Here is a 25,445-nt window from a genome sequence, read left to right on the forward strand (position 1 = left end):
GACTTCAGGTTATTTGATTCAAAATCAGACTCAAGACATTATTCCTTTAGGGGATATGGGTGTCACTGACTAGGCTAGCAATTATTGCTCATTCTTATGGTCCAGTTAAGTGTTATCCTCACTGCTGTGGATCTGGAATCACAAGTAGGTCAGATTTGGTAAGGATAACAGATTTCCTTTGCTGAGAGAAGTTAGTGAACCAGATGACGTTTTCCAATTACAGTTATACTGTCACTATCAGACCAGAATTTTATTGAATTTAAATTTATCACCAACTGCCACTACAGAATTTGAAATTAGCCTGGTGACTAGCTCAGTGGCATATTACCACTATACCAATGCCTCCCCACTTGAACACAAAGTCTGGGCTGTTAGTGCAGTACCAAAGATGTGCTGCACTGTTGACAGTGTTGTCTTTTGGGCTAAAGTTAGCCTTTTCTCTCAGCTTGGTGCAAAAGAACCCTTTGTAAAAAGCAGGGGAGTTCTTCCTGGTTGTGTCATTGAGTCATGCAGCACGGAAATTGATCCTTCAGTCAAATCCAGCCACATGGATCGGGTTTTCTAAACTCAAGTCACACTTGCTTGCATTTGGCCCACATCCTCTAAATGTTTCCTATTGATGTACATATCCAAATGTCTTTTAAATGCTGTAACTATACCTGTATCTACCACTTCCTCTAGCAGTTTATTTCACATATGAACCACCCTGTGTGAAAACAGTTGCCCCACAGGTCCCTTTAAAACTTTCTCCTCTCATCTTAAATATATGCCCTCTAGTTTTGAACTCTCCTACCCTAGGGAAAAGACCTTTGCTATTCACCTTATCTATGTCTCTCATGATTTTATAAACCTCTATAAGGTCATCTCTCAACCTCCTTTGTTCCAATGTAAGAAGTTCGAGCCTATCCTGCATCTCTTTATTACTCAAATCCTGCATTGCCCGCAGCATCCTACTTTTCTATCATGTGGTGCTCAATGTCTACACTCCCATTTCTAATTGTCTGATCATTATCACATGATTTTGCCAAATGCAGGGCATAGTTTTTAAGGCTTTCCTCACCTTGTGTAAAAGAATGTGCAGCTGTGGTTCAAGATGTCCTGCAAAATCCGCAGGGTAATTACATATTAGCAGTAAACATGATCAAGCCAATGGTGCCAACATCCTGAAGGAGAGCAACAGAGGGAGAAAAAAAAAGCATCATCTGATCAGTAAGTGATTTCATCTCCTACTCCTCTTTTTTTCCTCTCTGCTGCTCTTCAACGGACATAGCCACCAAGATGACCTGGGGATCAAATATGCTGTTGATGAAGAGGTAAACAGTAACAGTTGTGAGTGACTCAATGTTTCCTTGCAACTTTCTAGGAATAGTCATCAAGCTGCATTCATTTGTCTGATAGGAACAGCTGGTAGGCTATTCAGCCCCTCAAGCCTGTTCCACCATTCCATTAGATTGCAACTAATGTGCAACTTATCCATCTGCCTTGATTCTGTAACGCTCAACGATTTCCATTTGTGACTTTTAATTGACACCCGATTCAACACCATTTTGGGGTGAGGTCCAGGTTTTCTTCTCTGATGAAGGGTCACTGGACTCAAAGTGTTAATTGTGTTTTTTTCTCTCAACAGCTGCTGTTAGATCTGTTGAACTGCTCAGGCACTTTCTTTGTTCCAGATTTTCACTTTCCTCTTTGCGGAGGTGACCCTGAATGTCTGACCTCTAATTTTAAGACTATGACACCTGTTCCTTCAATAAGAGGGAGGGGAAAAAGAAAATCAAACAATCACTTCAAAATCCTTTAATGCTAAAAACCTCAATGAGATCACCCCTTGATCTAGACTTGGGGGAACACAAGCTCAAACTACACAACTTTATTATAATTTTAACTTGTTCACCCTGATAGCATTCTGATAAATCTGCAATGAACTCCAAAGTCCTCCTGAAGTGACAGTCCTAAAACCACTCACAATTCCAGAAGGACTCTAATGCTATACAACTGTACAGTGACTCCACTCTCTTTGTCCTAGGTTCTTTGTAATGAAAACTAGCATTCCATAAGCCCTTTTAATTTTTTTTTCCACATTTTAACTAGCATGCATTCAATTATCTACTAATCAAGATCCTCACAATAATCAATTCCATACATATAAATGAAAATGCTCCAGTCTCTATACAGAGCTTAAGTCCATTTAGTGCAACAGGAATTGCAAAGCAAATGGCAGTTTTAAAAAGCACTGCTGGACTCACTGATCTCAACAAAAGGAACAGGAGACTTCATGAACTGAATGGCTTACTCTTGGTCCTACATTTATGGTCACATAGTGTCTTGGGGTGAACTCAATTAGAAGTTCGTGGGCAGGTGGAAGAGATCCTCCTGAAGCAGTAACACAACTTGCTTTTTCTGATACTCTGGATGAAAACAGGGCTACAACAGAAATATCCCAAGTGATAGATGTAGGAAATGGAAGGTGGATTTCTAATAATCAGGTTTTCCTGAATTCTTTTGTGGGGTTTCACTGATTTTATTTTTGTGATGATGTGGAACTCTTGCAGGTACTGCAGTCACTAAAGGTTGTGTGACTGTAGCCAAAGTCATAGAGCTATTCAGCATGGAAACTGGCCCTTTGGTCCAACTCATTCATGCTGATCAGATATACCTAAATTAATCTAGTCCCATTTGACAGCATTTGGCCCATATCCCTCCAAACCCTTCCTATTTGTGTACCCATCCAGATGCCTTTTACATGTTGTAATTAGATCCTGACTGTTCTCGAGAGAAGGCATTCTCACACATGCTTTGCCCTGCGTCTCCCATCACAAACTGGGGCTTAAAAGTCTAGAGAGATGGGAGGGAAAATGAAATACATTTACAATGCAAGCCAAAGATGTGTCAGCAGCTATGGTTTCATGTTAAATCTAAATTCAGTGGTGGGTGTATATTAACTTTCATATCACATTACCTCAATCTAGATTTTTAAAAAAATCCAGCTTCACAAACAGGAAAAACTGACTTGCATTTACTTAGCACTGTTCACAACCGCTAAAGATTCTTAGTCACTGTCATATTGCTGAAAACACGTCAGCCAATCTACACACAGCCAGCTCCCATGAACAACAGGGTAATAACAATCAGATCGTCTATTTTGTTTTTGAGACATTAATTGCTTGATAAATATTGTCCAATTAATGAGGAATGACTCCCTTCTCCTCTTCAACATGGTGCTACGGCCTATTTTATATTGAACTGATTGTGCAGGAGCACATCACATTTGAAGGAAGGCAGCTGTATGAGCGTAGCCTCCCCTCAATACTGCACTGGAGTGTCAGCCCTGATCTCTGCTTTCAGGTCGTGATCAGACTTGAACCCAGAATGCTGTGACTCAAGTGAGGCTAGAGATAAGGTTTATTAGCAAGAATTAACTCTGATCTGTGTAACAACACAGTGTAGCTCACTGGTGACAGCAGCTGCTGGGGGCAATCTTTTTATTTATTCTTTCATGGGATATTGATCTCACCGGCCATGCCAGCATTTACTGCACATCCCCAGTTGCCTTTGAACTGAGTGGCTTGCTAAACTGTTTCAGAGGGCAGGTCTCCTTCCTCCATAACATTAGTGAACTAGGCATCTTTTCATAACAGATTATAGTTGCATGGTCACTGCTACTAAAACTAGCTTTATATTCCAGATTTATTCATCCATTACATTTAAACTCCACCAGCTGCCAAGGTGGGGATTGAACCCAGGACCCCAGCACATTAAGCAGGGATTATTGTGGTAGACTCTTAACCGCCCTCAGTTCTAGGGCAATTAGGAATGGGCCAGCAATACCATATCCCATGAAAGAATAAAGAGGATAACAGGGGTGAAATTAACCATGGTTTCAATCTTATGTGAGGTATTGATCAAAAGTACAATAGTCAGAATAAATGAGATGTGAGTTGTTTTCTGAAGTTTATACTTCCTGTTTTGAAGAAACTGTAAGTTTAACAAGGAGAGGGAAGATGCAGGGGCAGGGATTGGGGTGTCATTAATTGTTCAGTCAAAGTCTTTATTCCATCTCACTCACATTAACATTCTTCAGGAATTAGTCTTAACAAGGAGTGTGAAGATCATGCAGAAGAGACAGGGGTCACGATTCTGCCCAATTTCATCAATACTTGATGTTCACATGTAGGCATTATCCCATGTGTTTATCTCATAGTGCTAAACAGCAGGAACTTTAGTGCCAGGGGCAACACAGTGAATGGTAGCGACCCCAGAGATCAGCAAAGACTAGGCTTGAAATTTAGCATCCTGGTCTACCTGCCTGGATAAACCAGCAAGATGGCTGTCCTCTTTAGGATGGTTTGTGGTGGACTGGAAGAGAAAGTGTGAAAATATCTGAGTGTTCCCGTTCCATGAATAAAAACCGTGATGTGACTGGGAGCTAAAGATTACATAAATGGTGCTGCTTGTCAAACCAGGGTTTCTCAAATGGGACTTGCAACCCTAAGTGGGGTTGTGAGCTGTTTGGCAGCAAGAAGCTTCAACTGAGTTAGAACAACTGAGCTCCCTATCAAACAAGATCCTGTACTCTCAGTGGGAGAAAGTCTGGGAGACATAGTGTTAGACATAGCATTCTAGTAATGCGCGCAAGTAATCTGGTACAATGCAAGGTTTACTCTTTGCTTAACACAAATGTTTGCATATTGACATGAAACACAGAAAAGGAGAACGCAAGGTTTTAACGACTAAATAAATGACTACCAAATGCTGGCAGGTCTCAAACTTGGGATGAACTGGATTTTCTCTCCTTGCGCGGTCTCTCTTGCTCTCACAAACGGATGATCAGTCCTCAGGACAGTCTTCATGATTAAGACTTGAGGTAGGCATTGCTTACAGGGTTCATGATGTCGTAGTCTGATCTGTCCCCCCAACAACTGAAGTCTGCTTGTCCACTCTTTTCACCAAAAGTCAAGGTTAAGGTGCCCCAAAATACTCTCTCTCAAACTTTTTAAAGTCACTCTCTGTGAATATGCTCTTCTTTTCCTTCTTCACTTCCTTTTTCTCAGGGCGATCCTTTGCTTTCCTTCCTTGACTGTAATTCAAGACCTAAAAATAATTTTTTTAAAAATTAGAATTTTATGTTGGGAGTTAACTTCCATGTCAGTTTTCTCTGGCAGCCTGTGAGATAAACTGGAAGAGGCAATAGCTTTATATTTACATAACACCATTCACAGAATCGCAGAATAATACAGGGGAAGGAGGCCATTTGGGTCATCAATGTGATATCATTAGTCCCACATTTGGTTACATTTCCATAGGTCTTGGAGAAGGTATACAGCACGCATGTTCGCCCCAGTGTCCTGGTCAATAATTATCTCTCAATTAACATCACTAAGGCACACAATTTGTTGTTCTTACACTGCTGTCTGTAGGATCTGGCTGCGTATCAATTGGCTGCCATGTTCCCTTCATCACAACAGTGACTGACATTTCAAAAAGTACTTCACAGGCTGTAAAGCATTTTGGGTGAGCCTGTAGTGATGAAAGGCACTATAGAAATGCAAGTCTTTCTCTTTTTGTTTAGAAAAGGCTGATCATCTGTTTTAATGATTTTAGTTGAGAGATAAGTATTGAGACAGGCCTTTCTTCAAAATAGAGCAGCATGAATTTTTTTCTTCACCTGAGAAGAAAGACAGCACTTTGGTTTGAGGTCAAATCCGAAAGGTTTAACCTTTCTCAATGCAACAGTCTCTCAGCCTCTACAGTAAGATTCTGAGGTTAGACTGCGACTCACTGGGCCATGACTGACACATTCTTACGAGCCTAGTCCATTGTCCAGACTTGTCTAATAAAGCTTTAGCATCTGGTTTCATCAACAAAGTTTCTTCTGGGTAGGACTTCATTCTACAATCATCTGATACGTGTGGGAGACAGTGAGAAAGCGATGTATTAGAGATCCTCACCTTTTTAGTCACATTGCTCTCAGTAAGGAACCTAGCACTGAGCATGTACTGGAGATTTTCCTCTGTGTGATCTGCAGCCTTTTTCTTCCAATACTCCTCTATGGAAGCAAACAAGATTCACTTTAGCTCACAGATGCTTAACTACCATAAATACTAATTCAAATGTAGGATGTACAGAACAGATATGTCAGTCACTGATAAATCCAGTAGGGAATTTAACAGCAAATTAATTAGAATATAGATCTCATTGCCAAATGGAGCATTGAGGTTTATGGTGTAGGGAAATGTAAAGGAAAACTAGGCAAAATAGCAACAGGTGGTCTTGTGGTGCAGTGGACAGAGCTCCTACCTCTGGGTCAGATTTTGGGCTCATGAACCCATTAAGGATTCGATAGTCATGTGAAGGTGAGTTTGTAATGTGGCTGAACAAGTTAATTAGCAATCTGTAAATCCTTCCGAAAGGCGTATGGCAGGCAGTGAGAGTGGGTGAGAGCCATGCCACATCATACGCTTGGTGTGGACAGGCACCACTCATCCTAGCCTTTGGAGACAGGCTCATGACTTGTTCAATAGCTTTTGGCATGATTGATCCATGTGACCCATGTATTTCATGTTCCAGATTTTTTTCAGTGCTGAGGTGGTTTAATCCTCTGAATACAACACCACCATTAGTGCATTTCTGTAAACTTAATGCCCGAATTATGATCAAGTCATTAATCTGTTTATTTTAAATTAGTCCATTTGGCTGTTACTGACCAGTACATGAGATCCAGAAATTTTCAGAACAAAAGGACATTCGGGTCAGAAAGAGTGATCCCTCTCAATTATCCTCTGCTTCACTGTCTAAACAATCTGCCCTTCCATTTCTCCACACTGTTAGGTTCCTCAAATGCCCTGGACAGTCCATCTTGCCTCTTTGATATATCACAATCCCAAAACCATTACAGCGGTCAAAGAATCAGAATACCTCCCTAAAATTACCTAAAAAAGAGACATATACCATGATCTAATTGACTGGCAGAACAGGACTGATAGCTGAATGGCCCTAACCTGTTTGTATGTGGTGGATACAAGTACACAGAACACTTCAAGTTATAGACTCATGCAGCACGGAAACAGACCCTTCAGTCCGAATCATCCATGCTGACCAAGATTCCCAAACTAAACCTGCGTTTGGCTCACATCCCTCTAAACCCTTCCTATTCATGCACCTGTCCAAATGTTCTTAAATGTTGAAACTGTACCTATATCTACCACTTCCTCAGGCAGTTCGTTCCACAATATGAATGTGTGAAAAAGTTGCCCCTCAGATCCCTTTTAGATCTTTCTCCTCACTTTAAATGATGCCCTCTAGTTTTGAACTCCCCAACCCTAAGAAAAAGACCTTTGCTATTTATCTTATCTACGTCCCTCATGAATTTATAATCCTCTATAAGGTCATCCCTCAACCTTTTACACTCCAGTGAAGATAGTCCCAGCCTCTCCATATAATTCAAACCCTCCCATCCCATTAACATAGTTATAAATCTTTTCTGCAATTTAATAATATCCTTCTTACAGTAGGGCAACCAGGACTGTTCACTGTACTCCAAAAGTAATCTCGCCAATTCATGGGAACACACCAGAGTCCTGCATACACATTTGACCTATTCTCTAGTAGCCATGGGGTTTGAGACATTGAATACATTTGAGACAGTGATTGATTCTTGAGTGATAAAGGAGTCAAGGGTTAGAAGAGGGCTCAGCAATTAAATGGAGCTAAGTGCAAGATCAGATCAGCCATAGTCTTATTGAATGGAGAATGGTAAGCTAGAGGGGGCAAACAGCTAACTCCAGTACCTTACATTCAAATTCTGAGCAGATGGGGCTAATTAACTGAAAGAGCACACACAAACCTACAGGGAAAGATACTAAAACCAACACAAGCATGTCACTTACCTAATGCTGATTTAACAACCTTGCCCTTGACAGTCGCTTTGCTCTTGTTCTTCCCTCGTCCCTGCAGGCTCTTTAATTGCTTTTTTGTTCCTTTCTCGTTTGTATTAACTAGGTGCAAACGGTCAGTGCTAGATGAGTGTCTGGGAATAGCCTTCCTGCTCCTCCCTTTATCTGAAACAGCAGGGCAAAGTTTGATTTCACTTCCCAAGTATCAGGACAAGAACTTCCCAATCAAATTCAAGCCACTCATACTGGATAAACAGCATCTAGAAATAAAGTGGCACTGGGATCAACTGAATTTCCTTCCCTGTGGCTAAGGTTGCTCATGATTTTCATAGGCAGAGAAGAATCATAACTGGGAAGGATAGTTAAAAATAATGGTCTCTAAAGTCCATTTCATAGCCTGGAGGTACTGCTCTGCCCAGATCAATGGCTCTTGAACTGAGGTTGATAGATGCTGGGGGCTTTGTACTGACATTCTGGGAAGTCCAGGAAACAGGAGTGCAGTTTGACCATCAAATGTCCAGTGCAGTGGGATGGTGGTCCACCAGATTTTTAAAAAGTACTTTCTAAGGATGTGGGGTCACTTGCTGGCCAGGCCTGCATTTGTCTGGTTGTAAAAGACCTTGAGAAGGTGATGGTGTGCCACCTTCATGAAATACAGCAATCCTTGGGATTTAGGCACACACACACAATACTGGCAGGAGGGGAGTTCCAGGAATTTGACTCAGGAGCAATGATATAGTTCCAAGTCAGGACTGTGAGAGGCTTGTGCATGTGCTACCCTTGTCCTTCTTTATCATAGAGATCAAAGGTCTGGAAGGTGTTGGTTGGTGAATGCACCGTGCCAGCATGGTGGCCCAAATAGCCTGCTTCTGTACCATGACAATTCTGTGATTCCGAGTTGCTGCAGTGCATCTTAAAGATGATTCAAATTACTGATGGTGTGTGTCGGGACTGGAGGGAGTGAAGATCAAGGATTGGAGATGGGGTGCCAATCAAGCAGGCTGCTTTGTCCTGGCTGGTGTCAAGGTTCTTGAGTGCTGTTGAAGCTGTACTCAACCCGGGTAAGTGGAGAGTTTTCTATAACAGTTCTGACCTGATGGTCAATAGGAGAGTTGTGGACAGTCACCGTGAGACAGGAAGCACAGCTATAGCAAGGTCAGTGCTTCATGGTGGCCATTGTCACCTCAGGGCTCACAACACTAAGATTTCAGCTTGTGACCCTACCTAGGGGAGAAACACAATCAGAAAGGCTAATGGGCTGTTGGCCCTTATTTTGTGAGAGTCGGAGTATAAGAGTAGGGAAGTCCTACTGCTGCTGTACAAGGTGATGGTGAAAATACATCTAGAGCACTGAGAGAAGTTTTGGTCCCCTTATCTAAGGAAGGAGCTGTGGGGCTGGAGTCCTAGCGCATACTTAAGTCAGAAGTCACACGACACCAGGCTATAGTCGAACAGGTTTATTTAATATCACAAGCTTTCACAGCACTGCTCCTTCATCAGGAATCACTCCATCTGACAAAGGTGCAGTGTTTCAAGAGCCTGTCATTTTAAATAAATCTGTTGGAGTATAACCTGATGTCGTATGATGTCCACCTCAGTCAGACACCGACATTTCCACGTTGTGCATATTGAAGACTGGGGCAGATAGATTCTTAATCAGTAGGGGAATCAGGGGTAATGGGGAAATGGCAGGGATGTGGATGCAAGGAAGTCGAGATCAGACATGATCCTGTTGAATGGAGAAGCAGATTCGAGGGACTAAACTCCTGTTCCTATTTCTGGTGGAAATTGCTGGAGAAACTTACCAAGTCTGGCAGCACCTTACCAAGTCATGGACAGCAAAAACAGATTTAACGTTTCAGACTCCACTGATTCCTCTTCACAACTTTTCCCACTTTGGGAAGCCCAAGTTCCAACATCAGAGGCTGCTCATCACTGAGATGGCGACAGAGGGCGCTGCAGAAACCGCACACAGCGCCCCCTTGTGCTGGGAGGTCGGAACCACCGCCACCGGGTCCATGGCGCACCCGAGGCCAGGGGCGAACGAACAGACTGGCGGCTTAAAACTAACCCGGCGACTCTTCGCCCGGTAGACAAACCTCTCAAATCCTGGCTCATCAACTCGAGCCCCTTCCTGACCAGCGCTGCCGACATCGCCTCGTTGGTTGGAGCCGGTGCAATCGCCGGCCGCCTTCCTCCAGCCGTTCTGAAAGCCCAGGACGAAACAGCGAGACCAAGAGACGACCAAATCGCGGCAAACCCACCCCACAGCGCCCCCTAAAGCACCGGAAGACTACCTGTCGAGTTGCAGGCTTAACAGTGTCGTCACCCCCAGCGGCAGTGCATTAGAACAGCCCAGTTCATTTTAAAAAAGGCACAAAAAGTACTTCAGAGGCTGCAAACCTCAACTAAAAGAACAGTACTGGAGAAATCCAGTAGGTCTGGTAATATCTGTGGAGAAAAAATGTCTCGAGTTGGATATGATTCATAACTGACTTTTTATTTGATTTGCGCCAACGTATGAATTTAGGAATATTTTGTTTTCATGCTCTTTGTGGGTTATTTGGTACTGGGCTAAAGGTGTTCGAGGTAGTTTGCTGCCACAGTTTCTAGGCTCTGTCTAATTTTTAGTGGTAGAGAAGAGATCATTGGTTCTAAAGAGAAGAAACATTCGTCTTTGGTTGTCAAGATGGCTTATTACGTAATAATAATTTGGACATTATGTCAAGATGCCAGTGTTGGACTGGGGTCCAGAAGGCATGCATAGAAGCAGAAATTAGATCATTCAGCCCATCAAATCTGCTCCACCCTTCAGCAATGGCTGGTACGTTTCTCAACTTCATCGTCCCACTTTCTACCCGTAACCTTTGATCCCCTTGACAATCAAGAAGCTATCTATCTCCGTTTTAAATATACTCAAAGACCTGGCTTCCCCAGCCTTCTGTGGCAGTGAATTCCATAACCACACCACCCTCTGGCTGAAGATATTTCTCCTTAGCTCTGATCTAAAAGGTCTTCCTTTTACTCGAAGGCTAAGCCCTCAGGTCCTAGTCTCCTACCAATGGAAACATCTTTCCAACATCCACTCTGTTCAGGCCATTCAATATTCTGTAAGTTTGTTAGATTCCTCTCATCCTTCTCAACTCCATTGAGTATACATCCATGGTTCTCAAAACATTCCTCATATATGTTAAGCCTTTCATTACTAGAGCCATTCTCATGAATTTCCTCAACCTGCTCCAGGGCCAATACATCCTTCGTGAGATATAGGGCCCAAAACTGCACACAATACCCCAAATGTGGCCTGACCAAAGCCTTTTAGAGCCTCAGAAATACATCTCTGCTTTTATGTTCAAGTCCTCTCAAAAGAAATGCCAAACTAGCCTTCCTAGCTGACTCAACCTGCAGGTTTACCCTGCGTGAATCCTGGCTTAGAACTCCCAGGTCTCTTTGCACTTCAGACTTCTGAATTTTCTCCCCCTTTAGAAAATAGTCCATGCTTCTATTCTTGTTATCAAAGACACTTTGTGTTGACGCTTCTCCACATTATACTCCATCTGCCATTTCTTTGCCCACTGTTCTAACCTATCCAAATCTATCTGCAGCCTCCTCAATACTACTTGTCCCCTATCTATCTTTGTATTGTCTGTAAATTTAGCTAGAATGCCCTCAGTTCCTTCATCTAGATCATTAATGTATTAAGTAATAAGTCATGGTCTCAACACTGACCCTTGTGGAATACCACAAGTCACTGGCTGCCATCCTAAGAAGGACGCTTTTATCCCCACTCTCTGCCAGACAGCCAATCTTCTATTCATGCTAGTACCCTGCCTCTAACACTATGAGCCCTTAACTTACTCAATAGCTTCCTGTGCGACACCTTGCCAAAGGCCTTCTTGAAGTCCAGGTAGATAACACCCATTAGTTCTTCTTTCTCTAGTCTGCTCGTTACCTCCTGAAAGAATTGTAACAGATCAGGCACAATCTCCCCTCGATGAAGCCGTACTGACTTTGCCCATTTTACCATATACTTCCAAGTATACAGAAATCTCACCCTTCACAACGGACTCCAAAATCTTACTCACACCGAGGTTAGGCTAATCGGTCTGTAATTGCCCGTCTTTTGCCTTACTCCCTTTTTAAACAGGGGTGTCGTGTTTGTGATTTTTCCAGTCCTCTGGGAGCCCCCCCCGACTCTAGCGATTTCTGGAAGATCACCACTATCTCTTTAGCCATCTCCTTAAGAATTCTGGGGGGGTAATCCATCTGGGTGAACAAAGTCAGAAGTCACAAAACACCAGGTTATAATCCAAAAGGTTTATTTAAAAGCATAAGCTTTCCAAGTGCTGCCCCATCATCGGGTGAAGTCTGCAATTAATACATTTTGCATTCCTCATCAGAACTTGCAAGAACTTACAAGAACAGACATTTAATCACTTCAAGTATTCAGCAATAACTCAAATCACCTTTTCGTAAAAACTAAGACAGCTTCAGATTGGGTGGAGCTATTATTACTTCAACATTTGACCGAAGACATGGAGGAGTAAATTAGACGATTATCACTTACCTAGCTTCTTTTCTTCCCCGTTTACCAACAATAACTTTGTCTGCCTATCATTTATTTTTCTCTTTGGACTTCTTCCCTATCTGTCTACTCTTGCCTTCACCCTCCAATTCCCATATAATCAGCAGAAATACCACCTTTGTCCTAACTGCTTTCAGGTATGAAGGGTCACTGAACTAAAAACGTTAACTTTGTCTTCTGTCTACAGATGCTGCCTGACCAATAAGTTTCTCCAACAATTTGTTTTTTTTCCCGTTTCAGAAAATGCCTTGGTTTTGTCTTTTTGTTATATTTATGTCCTGTAATCCTGACTGTTGATGCATTGTTAGACTTTTTTCCACTCCTTGTGCCTTCCTGCAATTTTCTGACCCTCGTTTGCCATATTCCCAATTTGAGCACCTGTCTCGACTCTACATTGTTTTACTACGCCTACCAAACTTGACCCCTCAATGCCTTGTTTAGTTTAAAGCCCTTTTCATTGTCCCTAGCTATGCAACTCACTGGAACATCAGTCCCGGCATAGTTCAGGCGTACGCTATTCCAACAGGACAAACTGTACTTTCTCCCATGTTGGTGCTAGTGCCCCATGAACTGGCACTCACTTCACCCAGTCTTTGAACTATGCATTAATTTCTCTTATCTTATTCACTCTGCCAATTTGCATATGCCTTGAATAGTAATCCAGAAATTTGGACCTATCAGGTTCTGTTTATTAACTTACCACCATGACTTCTGAATTCCTCCCTTTTCAATGCAGATTTCTCGTCAGCCTAGGGCAGACACCCTCAAGCCTGGCACTGGGCAGATGATACAGTTGTCAGGATACATAGTCTTTGCTGCAAAGAACAGTGTCCATTCTCCTTGCTGTACTGTTAGGTACTACTACATTCCTTCTTGCTCCACTCTCTCTTTTTCATCAAATATTTTGGTTCTGTATACCTTGGTTGCAGAAGGAGCACATTTGAGACTTTGGGTTCTGAGAGATAAAATTCACAACCTACACCTTTTTCATTGTTACTTGCCTTGACAGCAAGGATAACAGGTGGATCAAATGAACTGTAAGTAAAATCTAGTGATAATGGGAACTGCAGATGCTGGAGAATCCAAGATAACAGAGTGTGGAGCTGGATGAACACAGCAGGCCAAGCAGCATCTCAGGAAGATCTCTGATGAAGGGTCTAGGCCTGAAACGTCAGCTTTTGTGCTCCTGAGATGCTGCTTGGCCTGCTGTGTTCATCCAGCTCCACACTTTGTTACCTTTGTAAGTAAAATCTAATCCATTTCTAAAAATGGTGTTTAATGCAATGTTCTGTTTCCTCCTCTTTGATGCAAAAGGATTCAAATAAAAATAGTTACTCAACTGAATTAATTTTATTGAAATGATTACAATTGGCATTCGTTGGGTCAGGAACATAATTAGCAATTACAAAAAGTATTAACACTCCTTTCAGTGGAAAGTTAATGACCTGAAACTGTAATGTTGTTTATTTTCCTCTTGCTTTGATCTGAGACTGTGTATTCAAGGCCTTGGTTTAATGTCTCACTAGAAACAGGGTATTTCTGGCAGTGCAGCTCTCCTTGGATGCTGCACTGTAGAGTCAGTCTAGATTTTGTGCTGGAAGTTTTTTAATGTGGGACTTGAACCCAAGCCAGCTAACCAAGAAGGTGGACGCCATTGGCAGAAATTCCACTATCTATTTCCTTTGTCCACATTACCCATTGAAATGAACAGAGGAATTTCCAGACACACGCAATTGATACTTTGAATGCAAAGTATAGCACTGAAAACTCATGGGAAGAAAGACATAACACTGAGCCCTATAGTGTTGCTGCAAACTCAGTTGGTTGTCTGTTACAGATTAATGAATTCTTCAGATTGTTTGACTTCTCATTTTATCTTATCTACTTTGTATTTTCAGGTACACATTAAACAATTCATCAAATTTATGCAGTAACACTAATGCCCTCATTCCCTCTTTGAATATTCATCTTAATTAAGGTTCTCTTGAAGTAATCTGGACCTATTTGTCTCACATAAATCCTTCAAACTCAAGCTTTTTAATTAAACATTTCAAGTAGCCTGAGGGAAGATTGTTACAGCAGCAAATTAGATTACCTTGGTATTGATCTGCCAAAGCCTGTAGCATTATTTAGTTTAGTCACAATGAGATGTACAAGGAAGGCTTTTTTGCACAATGTTCCATCTCCTTTTGCGATTTATAGTATAAATCTACATTACAGCACACTTGGTCTGTGTGGAAAACTGAGAAGGTCAGAGGCACATTCGGTAAGTATTAAGTATACAAAGATGGATAACCAGCCAGAACATGCTGCTGGAAAATATTCAGAATGCTATTTAAAGATACAGGTTTCATTGCAATGTCAGGAATTGGTCACTGCATGCAAACTTTGGATTTAACACGGATGCTACTTAATTCTGCAATTGAGACCAGCATTACTGTCAACTTTATTCCAATTACTCAAATTGGAACTGGAGATTAGATACACACTTGCCCTGAAAATAGTCTCAGTTTCTATACAGCAAGTCTGGTTAGGATGCAGAGTTTATCCAAGTGTTACTCCTCTCTACTATATTTCTTCCTTGCTGACGGGAAATGTTTTGAATTTTCAGTTACGTGGCTTAGATAAGGAATAGAACAGAGATTTACCCTTCATTTCTCTCACACAGTTAGATGCAGCATAAGTAAGCTAACTTCTGACCCACAAGTGATGTTCTGTTAACACAGGCTGAACAGTTTACGATGTTAATAACAAAGGGAAGTTTGACTCAATAACAAACAATTTCACTTTGAAAGGGAAGAGAATGCCAGACTCATATTTCAACTTCTGGCATCCAATATTCATCAAAAGTCATCTGGTCTCACACTGAAATCTTGGCTACGCAGAGAGCAGTTACAGCATTCAAGGAGGATATCACCTGAGAGAAGCATTTTGAAATTCAGCAGACACTCAGCCTCAGCATGTCTAGCATCTTCAGGAAATAACAACACAGTGCCTCAAACATGGCAAGAAACAAAACTGTGAATGATTCTGGAAGGTGCCAGGCCTTTCCCAGAAATGGATTCATTTCCCTTCATTGTCAGGAAACCCCCACCAACATTCTATCACCGACTCAGCACTTAAAGCTGTTCTCGGCCACCCTTCTGCAGTTTGTGAAAAAGATTGAGTCTCCAGGCAAATTATCACTTGAGAAATACACAATTATGACTGAAGCAACATTACAAAACAGGGCCATTGACTGTTGCCATGTATACACAGAAGAACACTTGCTAAGTGCCCGGAGGACCCTTCTAACAGGGAATAGATTGAACCTTTGAAGTAGCTGCTTGATTTTAAATGATATCCTCATCCTACCTCCAACACCATAAAACGTAGACTCCTTGGCTATTCAAATAGAACACCCAAATTATCTACTAATCTTGATACTGGAATAGGACAATCTAAAACATTGATTTCAGTGCTGCCTATTTGATTTTCTCATGTCTCTGAGATAATGTGACTGGGGTCGGCTTGTGCGAACCACTCTAGCCAGGAGCCATCATAGATCATCACATCTTCTTTCCCACAGAGGTGGGCACAAAAAGCGACAAAGCAGGCAGTGATCCCAGTGCCACAGGTCCCTACCAGTGGTTTCTTCAGGTCGATATTGTGATCCTCAAACAAGTGCAGCAGCTCCTTCTCACTCTTCATCCTTCGAGTCTCTGGATCCAGGAACATATTAAAGGGGATATTAATACTGTTAGGGATGTGCCCAGGTTCAATACCTTGAGAAATAGGACAAATATAAAAAAAAAGTGTGAATCGAAGGAAACCACACCGAGTTCAAGTAGATCACTTATGTAGCAATGGTCAAATGCTATACAAATCTTATTAGCATACTGACAAATATTCCATTATTGTTCTCTGAACCAGTGTCCGTTTCTTCTCAGATGTCCTGTAAAAGCTAACAGGTTTCTGAAACATCATTGAGCCAAAACCTCTTACTTTATCCAATTTCCCCCTCCTAACCTTTTTTTTTTAAAGAATGGTGGAATACTTATTCCCTTGGCCTTGGCTCATCACCCCGATGGATCACCCTCAGTAGTTATCCTTCACTCAGGATTGTCAAAAAAGATTATCTGGTCATTATCACATTGCAGTTTGTGGAAATTGGCTCTGCATTGCTGAATTTGCTGCATTCCAATGCTGACCATCCTTCAGAAGATCTTCACTGGCTAAAAAGATTGCCTGTGCTTGTGAGAAATGCAGGTCTGGACTTCTGTTAACCTGAGTTGGGAACCTGGTAGAATTTCCAGATTTCCGTGCAATTAGAATTTTTGCTAACATTTGCTTTTGCTAATCCGAGAGTCACCTGCAGGGATTGGCATAACGGAGGGTGGGAAAGTCTGTACACATCAGGAGTAGATTATCCATACTGCTGCAGGCTTCTGAGCTACTTGGTTTGAAAACCCAAACTTTGTGATGAGCTTCGAGTGGCTGCTTAGAAAAGGAATGTAAGACAAATTATTGTGGCTGTGCTACTGAATATGGTCATTATTTGTGACGTGGGCCTCCACTGCCAGGTTAATATGTTGTGGAGGTGCCAGCCATGGACTGGGTTGGACAAGGACAGATTTAATCAAACACATTAGTTTTTGAAGTGTTGTGCCTTCCTCAGGTGTAACGAGAGAGGGGGTATCAAGACACAGAATTTATAAGTAAAAGATCAAAGGATCAAATAGCGGATGCGAATGTATTGAATAAACCTAAAATGGCTGGCTGACTCCCTTCTGTCAAATCTTTACTCAGTTAGAAAGGCGATGCAGGTTTTGATTGACTCAGATGTAAATCCCAAGTCTTTCTTTCAAGTCACTGCCCTGAAATAACTAAAGGTTTTATCAGTGTATACGAGAGGTGACATCTCACGTCAGACAAATGCACTTTAGGTGTGAGACATTGTTTAGAATCTGTGTTTCTGCAAAGCATGAATTTATTAAATGTCCCGTTGAGTGACTGTGCCAACAAACTGTGTGCGTTTTGAACAAAACGTGTTCAACTAAACCTGTTGGAACCTGGTGTCGTGTGATTTTTGACCTTGATTTTTACAGGACAATTTGGAATCTGTACCTTCAGATCCCTTAAATCAAACATTCTTGAAGTCCACATACTTGAATGAAGTCTTTTTGATATGACTGTTTAAAATCTGAATTCTGGTTGACGAGTAATGATTTTTATTAGAAATTCCCGTAAAACAAACTGAAACAAGTTAATACCACATCATGGAAAAAGAACATATGGTCAATCATTTACAGCATTCCATTTGTTAGTCTGTAAGAGTTTTGTCAGAATTTAAATACCTGTGCTGCTTAGACTCTCAAGTAATCTTGGGGGCAGAACAGTTTTATTCACAATCCATCCTCACCCCAACCAAATGTGGAAGCTCTGCCATTCAAATCTTTTGGACCAGAGAATAAATGTCAAGTCTGTACTTATAAATTGCCTCTCATAACATCTCAAAGTACTTACCAGTCAAAAGAAGTACAAGTCATTGTTGTAGGAAACAGGCAGCTTCTAACAGCCCCATCTGAACATATGCGTCAGAGATGGAGGAACTGAGAGAATGGGATGGAGTTTTAACCAGAAGTGGGGAGTGAGGATGTATAGTCCATCTGTCAATTTCGACAAAGGAGTCTCCAAAATGTCCACCTTCTTCCCCAATTGAGGATTCTCCAGCTCTGTTGTCGACAGGGTCCTCAACAGGTCTGAACTATCTCCCGCACTTCCATCCTCACCCCTTCTCTTCCCTCCTGCAACAGCAACAGGGTTCCCCTTATCCTTACTTACCAGGCCACCAGCATCCACCTGGACTATACATCCTCACACCCCACTTCCTGTAAAGACTCCATTACCCTCCCCTCCCTTGTCCGCCTTCACCGCGAACACCTCCCCATAGCCCAATGGCATCTTCCCCTACAACCGAAGGTGAGACACCTGCCCATTTACCTCCGCCCTCCTAGGCATCCAAGGGCCCAAACATACCTTCCAAGTGAAGTAACAGTTTGCCTGCACTTGCCAGGATCTAGTCTACTGCATTCGCTGCTCATAATGCAGTCTCCTCTATATTGGGGAAACAAAGCGTAGACTTGGCGACTGCTTCACAGAACATCTCCATTCTGCTTGTAAAAAAGATCCTGAACTACCTGTCATTTTAACGCACCACCCCGCTCCCTGGACAACATCTCTGTCTATGGTGTGCTGCAGCGTTCCAGCGAAACCCAATGCACGCTAGTGGAACAACATCTCATTTTCTGCTTGGGGACCCTACAGCCCACTGGACTCAATATTGAGTCCAATAACTTTAGGGCCCAAACTCTCCTATGTCCAAGCACCCTACTCCATGGATGGAGCAACAGTTTTGTGTGTTGTTTTAAAATAAATCCAAGAAGCTAAGTAATCCAAGAAGCTAATGCTTTCACCACCACCCTGTATAATCTCAACACAATCAACTGAGAAGAAATTTGGGACATTTTGCTATTGAACATAAATAGAATGCTACATAAATCAGTCATTATACTTGCCAAACTGCAAATAATTATTACACTGGGGCCCTGCTATAACATGGTCTGCTATCGTATAGGTTTGCAGTTTGGTTTAAAACCCACCTACACACAAATGCAGAAACAGTGACAAGCCCTAGCAAGCTCCCAGTCACTGCTATAGAAACGTAGGACAAATGGCATCCCAAGACAAAACAGTACAAGATGCAGGACAAACAGCTCAATTCCTGCTGTTTTGTCACCCAATATCCACCTTCACATTTTAATGACAGAAATTTGTCTTCAAGATGGCGATGGAGTAGGATTCGTTTGCTCCATCTATTTCTTTACCTTTTATCTCTCTTTTGTCACTTCTGTTTTTATCTCCCATCCTTTAGGTTGCTTTGGCGATGTCTGGGGTGAAAGCCAGCGTGGACTCCTAGCCATCAGGTGAAGCCTGGCGCAGTCTGGGCTGTAAAGACTGTTATTCTGAACTCTTATTTCTCTACTTATCTAATTTATTGCTGGACTTTTATTTCTTTTCTATTTTTCTTCCCTGAGAATTTGTACTTGAGAATCAGTACCTAGGTTCCTTGGTTCCTAAGACGGTGCCAAAATGGCAACTTAAGAGTCAGCGTTGTACAGCACAGAAAGAGACCCTTCAGCTCAACTTGTCTATGCCAACAAAATATCCTAAAATAATCTAGCATCATTAGCAGCATTTGGCTTATATCCCTCTAACCCTCTCCAGATGCCTTTCAAATGCTGTAATTGTACCAGCCTCCACTTCTTCTGAAAGCTCATTCCATACACACATCACCCGCTCTATGAACAAGTTGCCCCTCAGGACCCTTTTATATCCTTCCCCTCTCACCTTAAACCTATGCCCTCTAGTTTTGGACTCCCCTACCCCAGGAAAAAGACCTTGGCTACTCACCCTCTCCACGCCCTCGTGACTTTTGAGTCGTAAACATTTCACTGTACTAATATGAGTACATGTGACAATAATAGCTAATTCTAATTAACCAAGGATATACTGGACAGTAAAGGGCAGTCACAACTTGCTTGAAGAAACTCAATGTGAAAGAGGGAATCTACATAGACAGCTGTGCCCAGTGAGAGCTGGTAGGCAACTGTATTAAGAACTTGAGGTTATTCCATTTGAGTTGGACAGCAACACTGACGATGAGAAGTTTGAAGAAGAAAAGGTATATAAGAGTGAGAAGACAATTTTGAACTAGGAATGTAATCTAAGCACCACCAAGTCCATACTTGGAGATGAATTAGGCAGTGACAACATCAGTGCATGGCAAAAAATCAATCCCCATGATGACAGATGCTGATGTATTGGCCGATGTAACAGATCCAAATCCTTACGATGTCCATCCTGCAAAAGGTGACTCCCAAACCAACCTAGTGCCAGCCATCCCACAGTTACTCACAATTATCATAGAACCCCAGAAATGATACACCACATTAGGGGGCATCTGGCCTATCTTGTCCATGCCGATCCAAAGACTCCCAGATGCCTTTTCTAATCCCATCCTCCTGCATACAGCCCATTCACCTGCAGCTTACAGCTCTTATGATGCAGGTCCAGGTACTTTTCAAAACGGTTTAGAGTCTCTACCTCCAGCACCAATTCAAGCACACTTGAGACGCCCACCACCCTCTGAATAAAAAGGTTTTCCCTCACATCCTTCTGCTATTTAGCCTGAATCTACGGCCCCTGGGTTCCAAACTATCTGCCGGGGAAACAGGTTCCTCCCGTATATACTTTCTCTCTCTCTCTCTCTGTGTCACGCCTCAGCTTGCTCTGTTCCAAGGACCTCTCCTTGTAGCCACAATCCACCCAACCTGACTGTACTCTAGCGAATTTTCTCTGCACTCTCTTCACAGCAAATATGTCCTTCCTGTAATGTGCTGGCCAGAACTGCACACAATACTCCAGTTGTGAAGAAGAATCACTGAGATGGCTGAAAGCCAATGAGACATCAACTGCTTTAAGTGAGTCACAACCTCAGAATATTCTATATCTATCACAGGTGGAGGCAAGCAGTAAATGTGAATAGTTCAAAATTTATTGATTTCCTCAACACATCCAGTTGTGCAACTGATGGGCCACAATATCTTGAATGTGCATGCTCAAAATATTTTTGTCTAATCCATGTAACTGGGAACTGTACATGTAGGCTCACATTTTTGTTATCAGGAGAAATACTATTTAATTTGTTTGAGTCAGAGAGTCATACAGCATAGAAATAGATCCTAATCCCAAACTAAACTAGTCCCACCTGCCTGTGCTTGGCCCGTATCCCTCCAAACATTTCTTATTGTGTTATCTAAATGCCTTTAAAATGTTGTAACTGTACCTGCATTCACCAATTCCTCTGGAGGTTCATTCCACACACAAATTTGTAAAAAAAAACTGCCCCTCATGTCTTCTTTTAAATTTTTCTCCTCTCACCTTAAAAATATACTAATGTCTTGAAATCCTCTCACCCAAGGGAAAAGACACCCGTCATTCACCTTATCTATACCCCTTATGATTTTTAAAACCCCAATAAGGTCACTCAACCTCCTACACTTTAGTTAAGAAGTCCCAGTCTATCCAGTCTCTCCTTATAACTCAAACCCTCCATTCCCAGCCAATCCTGGTAAATCTTTTCTGAACCCTCTCTAGCTTAATAACATCCTTCCTATCATAAGGGGACCAGAACCGGACACACAGTACTTCAAAAGAGGTCACAACAATGTCTTTTACAACCTCAGCATAATGTTACAACTCTCATATTCAGAGGTATAAGCAATGAAGGCAAGTGTGCCAAATGCCTTCTTAACCACTCAAATCGATGTGTGATCTGAATTGATCAGAAATCTGATTATTTACATCAGGTCAATTAGCCTGTATATAAGGCCTTTTTAATCAGTTTATCTATAATTCTGTCTGCTACCTTGGCATTTCGTAACAACCTCATCATAAGACATGGTCCAGCTGTGTCATAACAGGGCCCCAGCTTAACTTTAGACTCAATGTATCATTTGCCTTTCAAAAAATTAGGGAAACATGCTGGGTAACCTTGATCCTGAAATACATAGTGATAAATTTATACTATCTTACACTGTAAGAATGCAATGAAAAGACAAAGCTAACTGTACCATGAGGGAAATAATGATGTTATGGTAATGTTATTGGACTTGTAATCTAGATTCCTAAAATACTTTGGGGTCATAGGTTTAAATTTCATTACAGCTGCATGCAGAACCTAAGATTTAATGAATAACATTGGAAATATAAAGTTAGTCAGAAATAGTGACCATAAAACCAATAATTGTAAAACCTCTTTACTTCACTAATATCCTCGAGGTGAGGAAATCTGCCATGTTAGCACACTGTGGAGCTAGAGGAACACAGCAGGCCAGGCAGCATCAGAGGAGCAGGAAAGCTGACGTTTCGGGTCAGCACCCTCCTTCAGAAAATCTGATTCAGATTTTTTGAAGGGTCCCAACTCGAAACGTCAGCTTTCCTGCTCCTCTGATGCTGCCTGGCCTGCTGTGTTCCTCCAGGTCCCCGGTGTGTTATCTCCAACTCCAGCATCAGCCGTTCTTACTAATCTGCCATGTTACCTGGTCTGGCCTGCACATGAGTGCATGCCAACAATAATGTGACAACTCCTAACGTGTTGGAAATGACCGAGCAACCATTTACTTCAAAGGGAATCAGGGACAAGTAACTAACGTGGGCCTTGCATACCCAACCTTGCCCTGATATGACTCCAGTCCCACAGCAGTGCTGTTGCCTCTTGGCTCAGCAAGCCTCGAGCTGTTTAAAATTGCAATAATTGCAACAGAATTAATAGAATGCAGTAGTTCAGGGAAATATCTACCCCTTCGCTGTTTCATTGTCCCCCAGCGCAGCTACTCCAGAGTTGGCAATAAATACTAGCTCATACTGGAAGCAAGAGTTGGCAGCCACCTTAGAAATACTGAAAGAAATTTAAGTGAAGGATCTTAGTGCAAAGTGCTGCAAACTGTAGGCAGATGCAACAGTGAAATAAGCTATATTGAGGGGTGAAGCAAGTAAAAAAAAACTAAGGAACCTTCTCTGGGTTCAGGCTCGGTCCCTTTGAATCTGCCCTCAGACCTGGCATCCACCAGCTGGAACTGTTTGCTCCGGATGTTGTCCAGGATCTCCCGGTAAGTTTTAACGCAGGGTTTGGCGTTTGCCTTGTACTCAGCCACGGGGTAGCGCCGCAATTCCGAAGTCACCTGGAAACCATCCCTGCACCAGTTGAGCAAGCCGCCGTCCAGCACCGACACCCGGCTGTGACCGAAGGCCCGGAACATCCACCAGACCCGGGGGGCACAGTACATTCCGAAATCACTGGCGTCGTAGATCACGACGTGGGTGTCGTTGCAGATACCCAGGTTGCCCACGTATCGGGAGAAATGCTCCTGCCCGGGCATCATGTGCTCGTAAGGGGAGGAGTGGTCGCTGCATTCGTCCAAGTCGAAGAAGATAGCGCCGGGGATGTGCTTCTCCTTGAATTCCTTCTTGCCGTCCCGCTGCAACTTCGGGAGGTACCAGGAGGAGTCCAGGACCCGCAGCGGCCCGGCCTTAGCGCTACTTATCGCCTTGTCCAGCCAAGAAGCAGATACCAGACTGCGCACTAACGCCATTCCGCTTTCCTTCACTGGGTAGAATCAGCTCGACCCTGCTGACCCTGAACTCTACCCCCTCGTTGCAGTTTTACAATTTGTCTGTTCCCTACGCAACACTGCACACTTCAAAACAACCTTTTATCTTTCAAAAATGTGTTTTGTTGGCTCGGGCCGCGAAAGGCGTGGCATCAGTTATTGCAACTCTTTCACAAAAGCCAAATACTGCAAAAAGAATGTTTGCTGGGAACACGAAACAGCAACAGCTTTACGTAACTCGCGTGAAACGATGTCCCAAGATCCTTCACAAACACATTATTGTGGCTCATTGGAAATGTCCTTCCCCTTGGACCAGGAGGCCCAGGTTCAAGCCCCTCCTCCTGAGATTGATTAGAGAATACGTTAAAACTATAAAGCAAAGTACTGAATCACTTAAGGAGCTAAATCCTACTCATGAATATATTAACTAGGGAAAGCAAAGTAGAAAGGTTGTCAGTTTTTGAAATTCATTTACATGATGTATACATTACTGGCTAGTCCAGCATTTATTGGCCACCTCTAATTGCCCAGAACGCAGCTAAAAGTCAAACACATTGTTCTGGGTGTGGAGCGGTGTGTAGGCCAGACCAGGTAACGACATCTAGGAATGCACATCAGTCTCCTTGCTGGACATCTCTGGCAACCACCTGAAAACTGATATCCATTTCAAGCCTACTGACTCCCACAGCTACCTAGAATACATCTCCACCCACACCCCTTCCTGCAAAAATGCCATCCTTTATTCCCAATTCCTTCACCTCCACCGCATCTGCTCGAAGGATGAGGCATTCCATTCTCAGATGTCCTCGTTTTTCAAGGACTGCAGTTTCCTCCCTTCAGTGTTCAAGAATGCTGTCAACCGTGTCTCCCGCATTTCCCGCAACTCAGCCCTCGCACCCCCCTGTCCCCACAATAACAAACAAAACAGAATCCCCCTTGTCCTCATGTACCATCCACCAACCTCCGGATCCAATGCATCATCCTCTGACACTTCCGCCATCTGCCATCCAACCCCACCACTGAAGACGTTTTTCCGTTCCCACCCTTATCTGCTTTCTGGAGAGACCACTTTCTCTATGACTCCTTTGTCCGCTCCAAACTTCCCTCCAACCCCACCACACCCGGCACTTTCCCCTGCAACCGCTTGAAGTGCTACACCTGCCCCTACACTCCCCCCCTCACCTCTATTCCAGGCCCCAAGAAGACCATCCACATCAAGCAGATGTTCACCTGCACATCTGTTAATGTGGTATACTGCATCTGCTGTTCCAGATGTGGCCTCCTGTACACCAGGGAAATCACGTGGAAGCTTGGGGACCGCTTTGCAGAACACCTACGCTCGTTTCACAACAAACAACTGCACCTCTCAGTCGCAAACCATTTCAACTCCCCATCCCAATCCTTAGACTACATGTCCATCCTGGGCCTCTTGCAGTACCACAACGATGCCACCCGAAGATTACAGGAACAGCAACTCATATTTCGCTTGGGAATTCTGCAGCCCAATGGTATCAATGTGGACTTCACAAGTTTCAAAATCTCCACCTGCCCCAACCACATCCCCAAAATCAGCCCAGATTGTCACTGCCTCCTGAACTTGTCCTTCTCCCATCTATCCCCTCCTCCCACCTCAAGTCCCACCCCCATCTCCTACCTACTAGCCTCATCTCACCCCTTTGACCTGTCCATCCTCCCTGGATTGACCTATCCCCTCCCTAATTCCCCTCCTACACTCACCTTTACTGGCTCCACCCC

The 25,445-nt window shown here is 42.9% G+C and overlaps 2 protein-coding genes across 3 annotated transcripts; both read right to left on the reverse strand.

Moving 5' to 3' along the window:
- Positions 1-1,782: 1,782 nt before the first annotated feature.
- rps19bp1 (ribosomal protein S19 binding protein 1) lies at positions 1,783-10,158 on the reverse strand. Its single transcript, XM_048521546.2, has 4 exons — positions 9,992-10,158; positions 7,887-8,057; positions 5,949-6,046; positions 1,783-5,091 (listed from the first exon to the last, which is right to left on the reverse strand). The coding sequence occupies exons 1-4, from the start codon at positions 10,044-10,046 to the stop codon at positions 4,960-4,962; spliced, it is 456 nt and encodes a 151-aa protein (XP_048377503.1). The 5' UTR covers positions 10,047-10,158; the 3' UTR covers positions 1,783-4,959.
- A 2,036-nt stretch (positions 10,159-12,194) lies between these two features.
- Positions 12,195-23,985, reverse strand: mpst (mercaptopyruvate sulfurtransferase). 2 transcript variants are annotated; one of them, XM_048521208.2, is made up of 2 exons: positions 23,093-23,985; positions 12,195-16,178 (listed from the first exon to the last, which is right to left on the reverse strand). In XM_048521208.2, exons 1-2 carry the CDS (start codon positions 23,670-23,672, stop codon positions 15,955-15,957), a joined length of 804 nt encoding a protein of 267 aa, XP_048377165.1. In that variant the 5' UTR covers positions 23,673-23,985; the 3' UTR covers positions 12,195-15,954. The 2 variants fall into 2 exon arrangements, with proteins under 2 accessions (XP_048377165.1, XP_048377164.1); XM_048521207.2 differs by having other exon boundaries at positions 12,195-16,241; positions 23,093-23,978.
- Between the last annotated feature and the right edge of the window lie 1,460 nt (positions 23,986-25,445).

The sequence above is a fragment of the Stegostoma tigrinum genome, chromosome 38 (genome assembly GCF_030684315.1).
Source record: "Stegostoma tigrinum isolate sSteTig4 chromosome 38, sSteTig4.hap1, whole genome shotgun sequence".
In the NCBI taxonomy this organism is placed as follows: domain Eukaryota; kingdom Metazoa; phylum Chordata; class Chondrichthyes; order Orectolobiformes; family Stegostomatidae; genus Stegostoma; species Stegostoma tigrinum.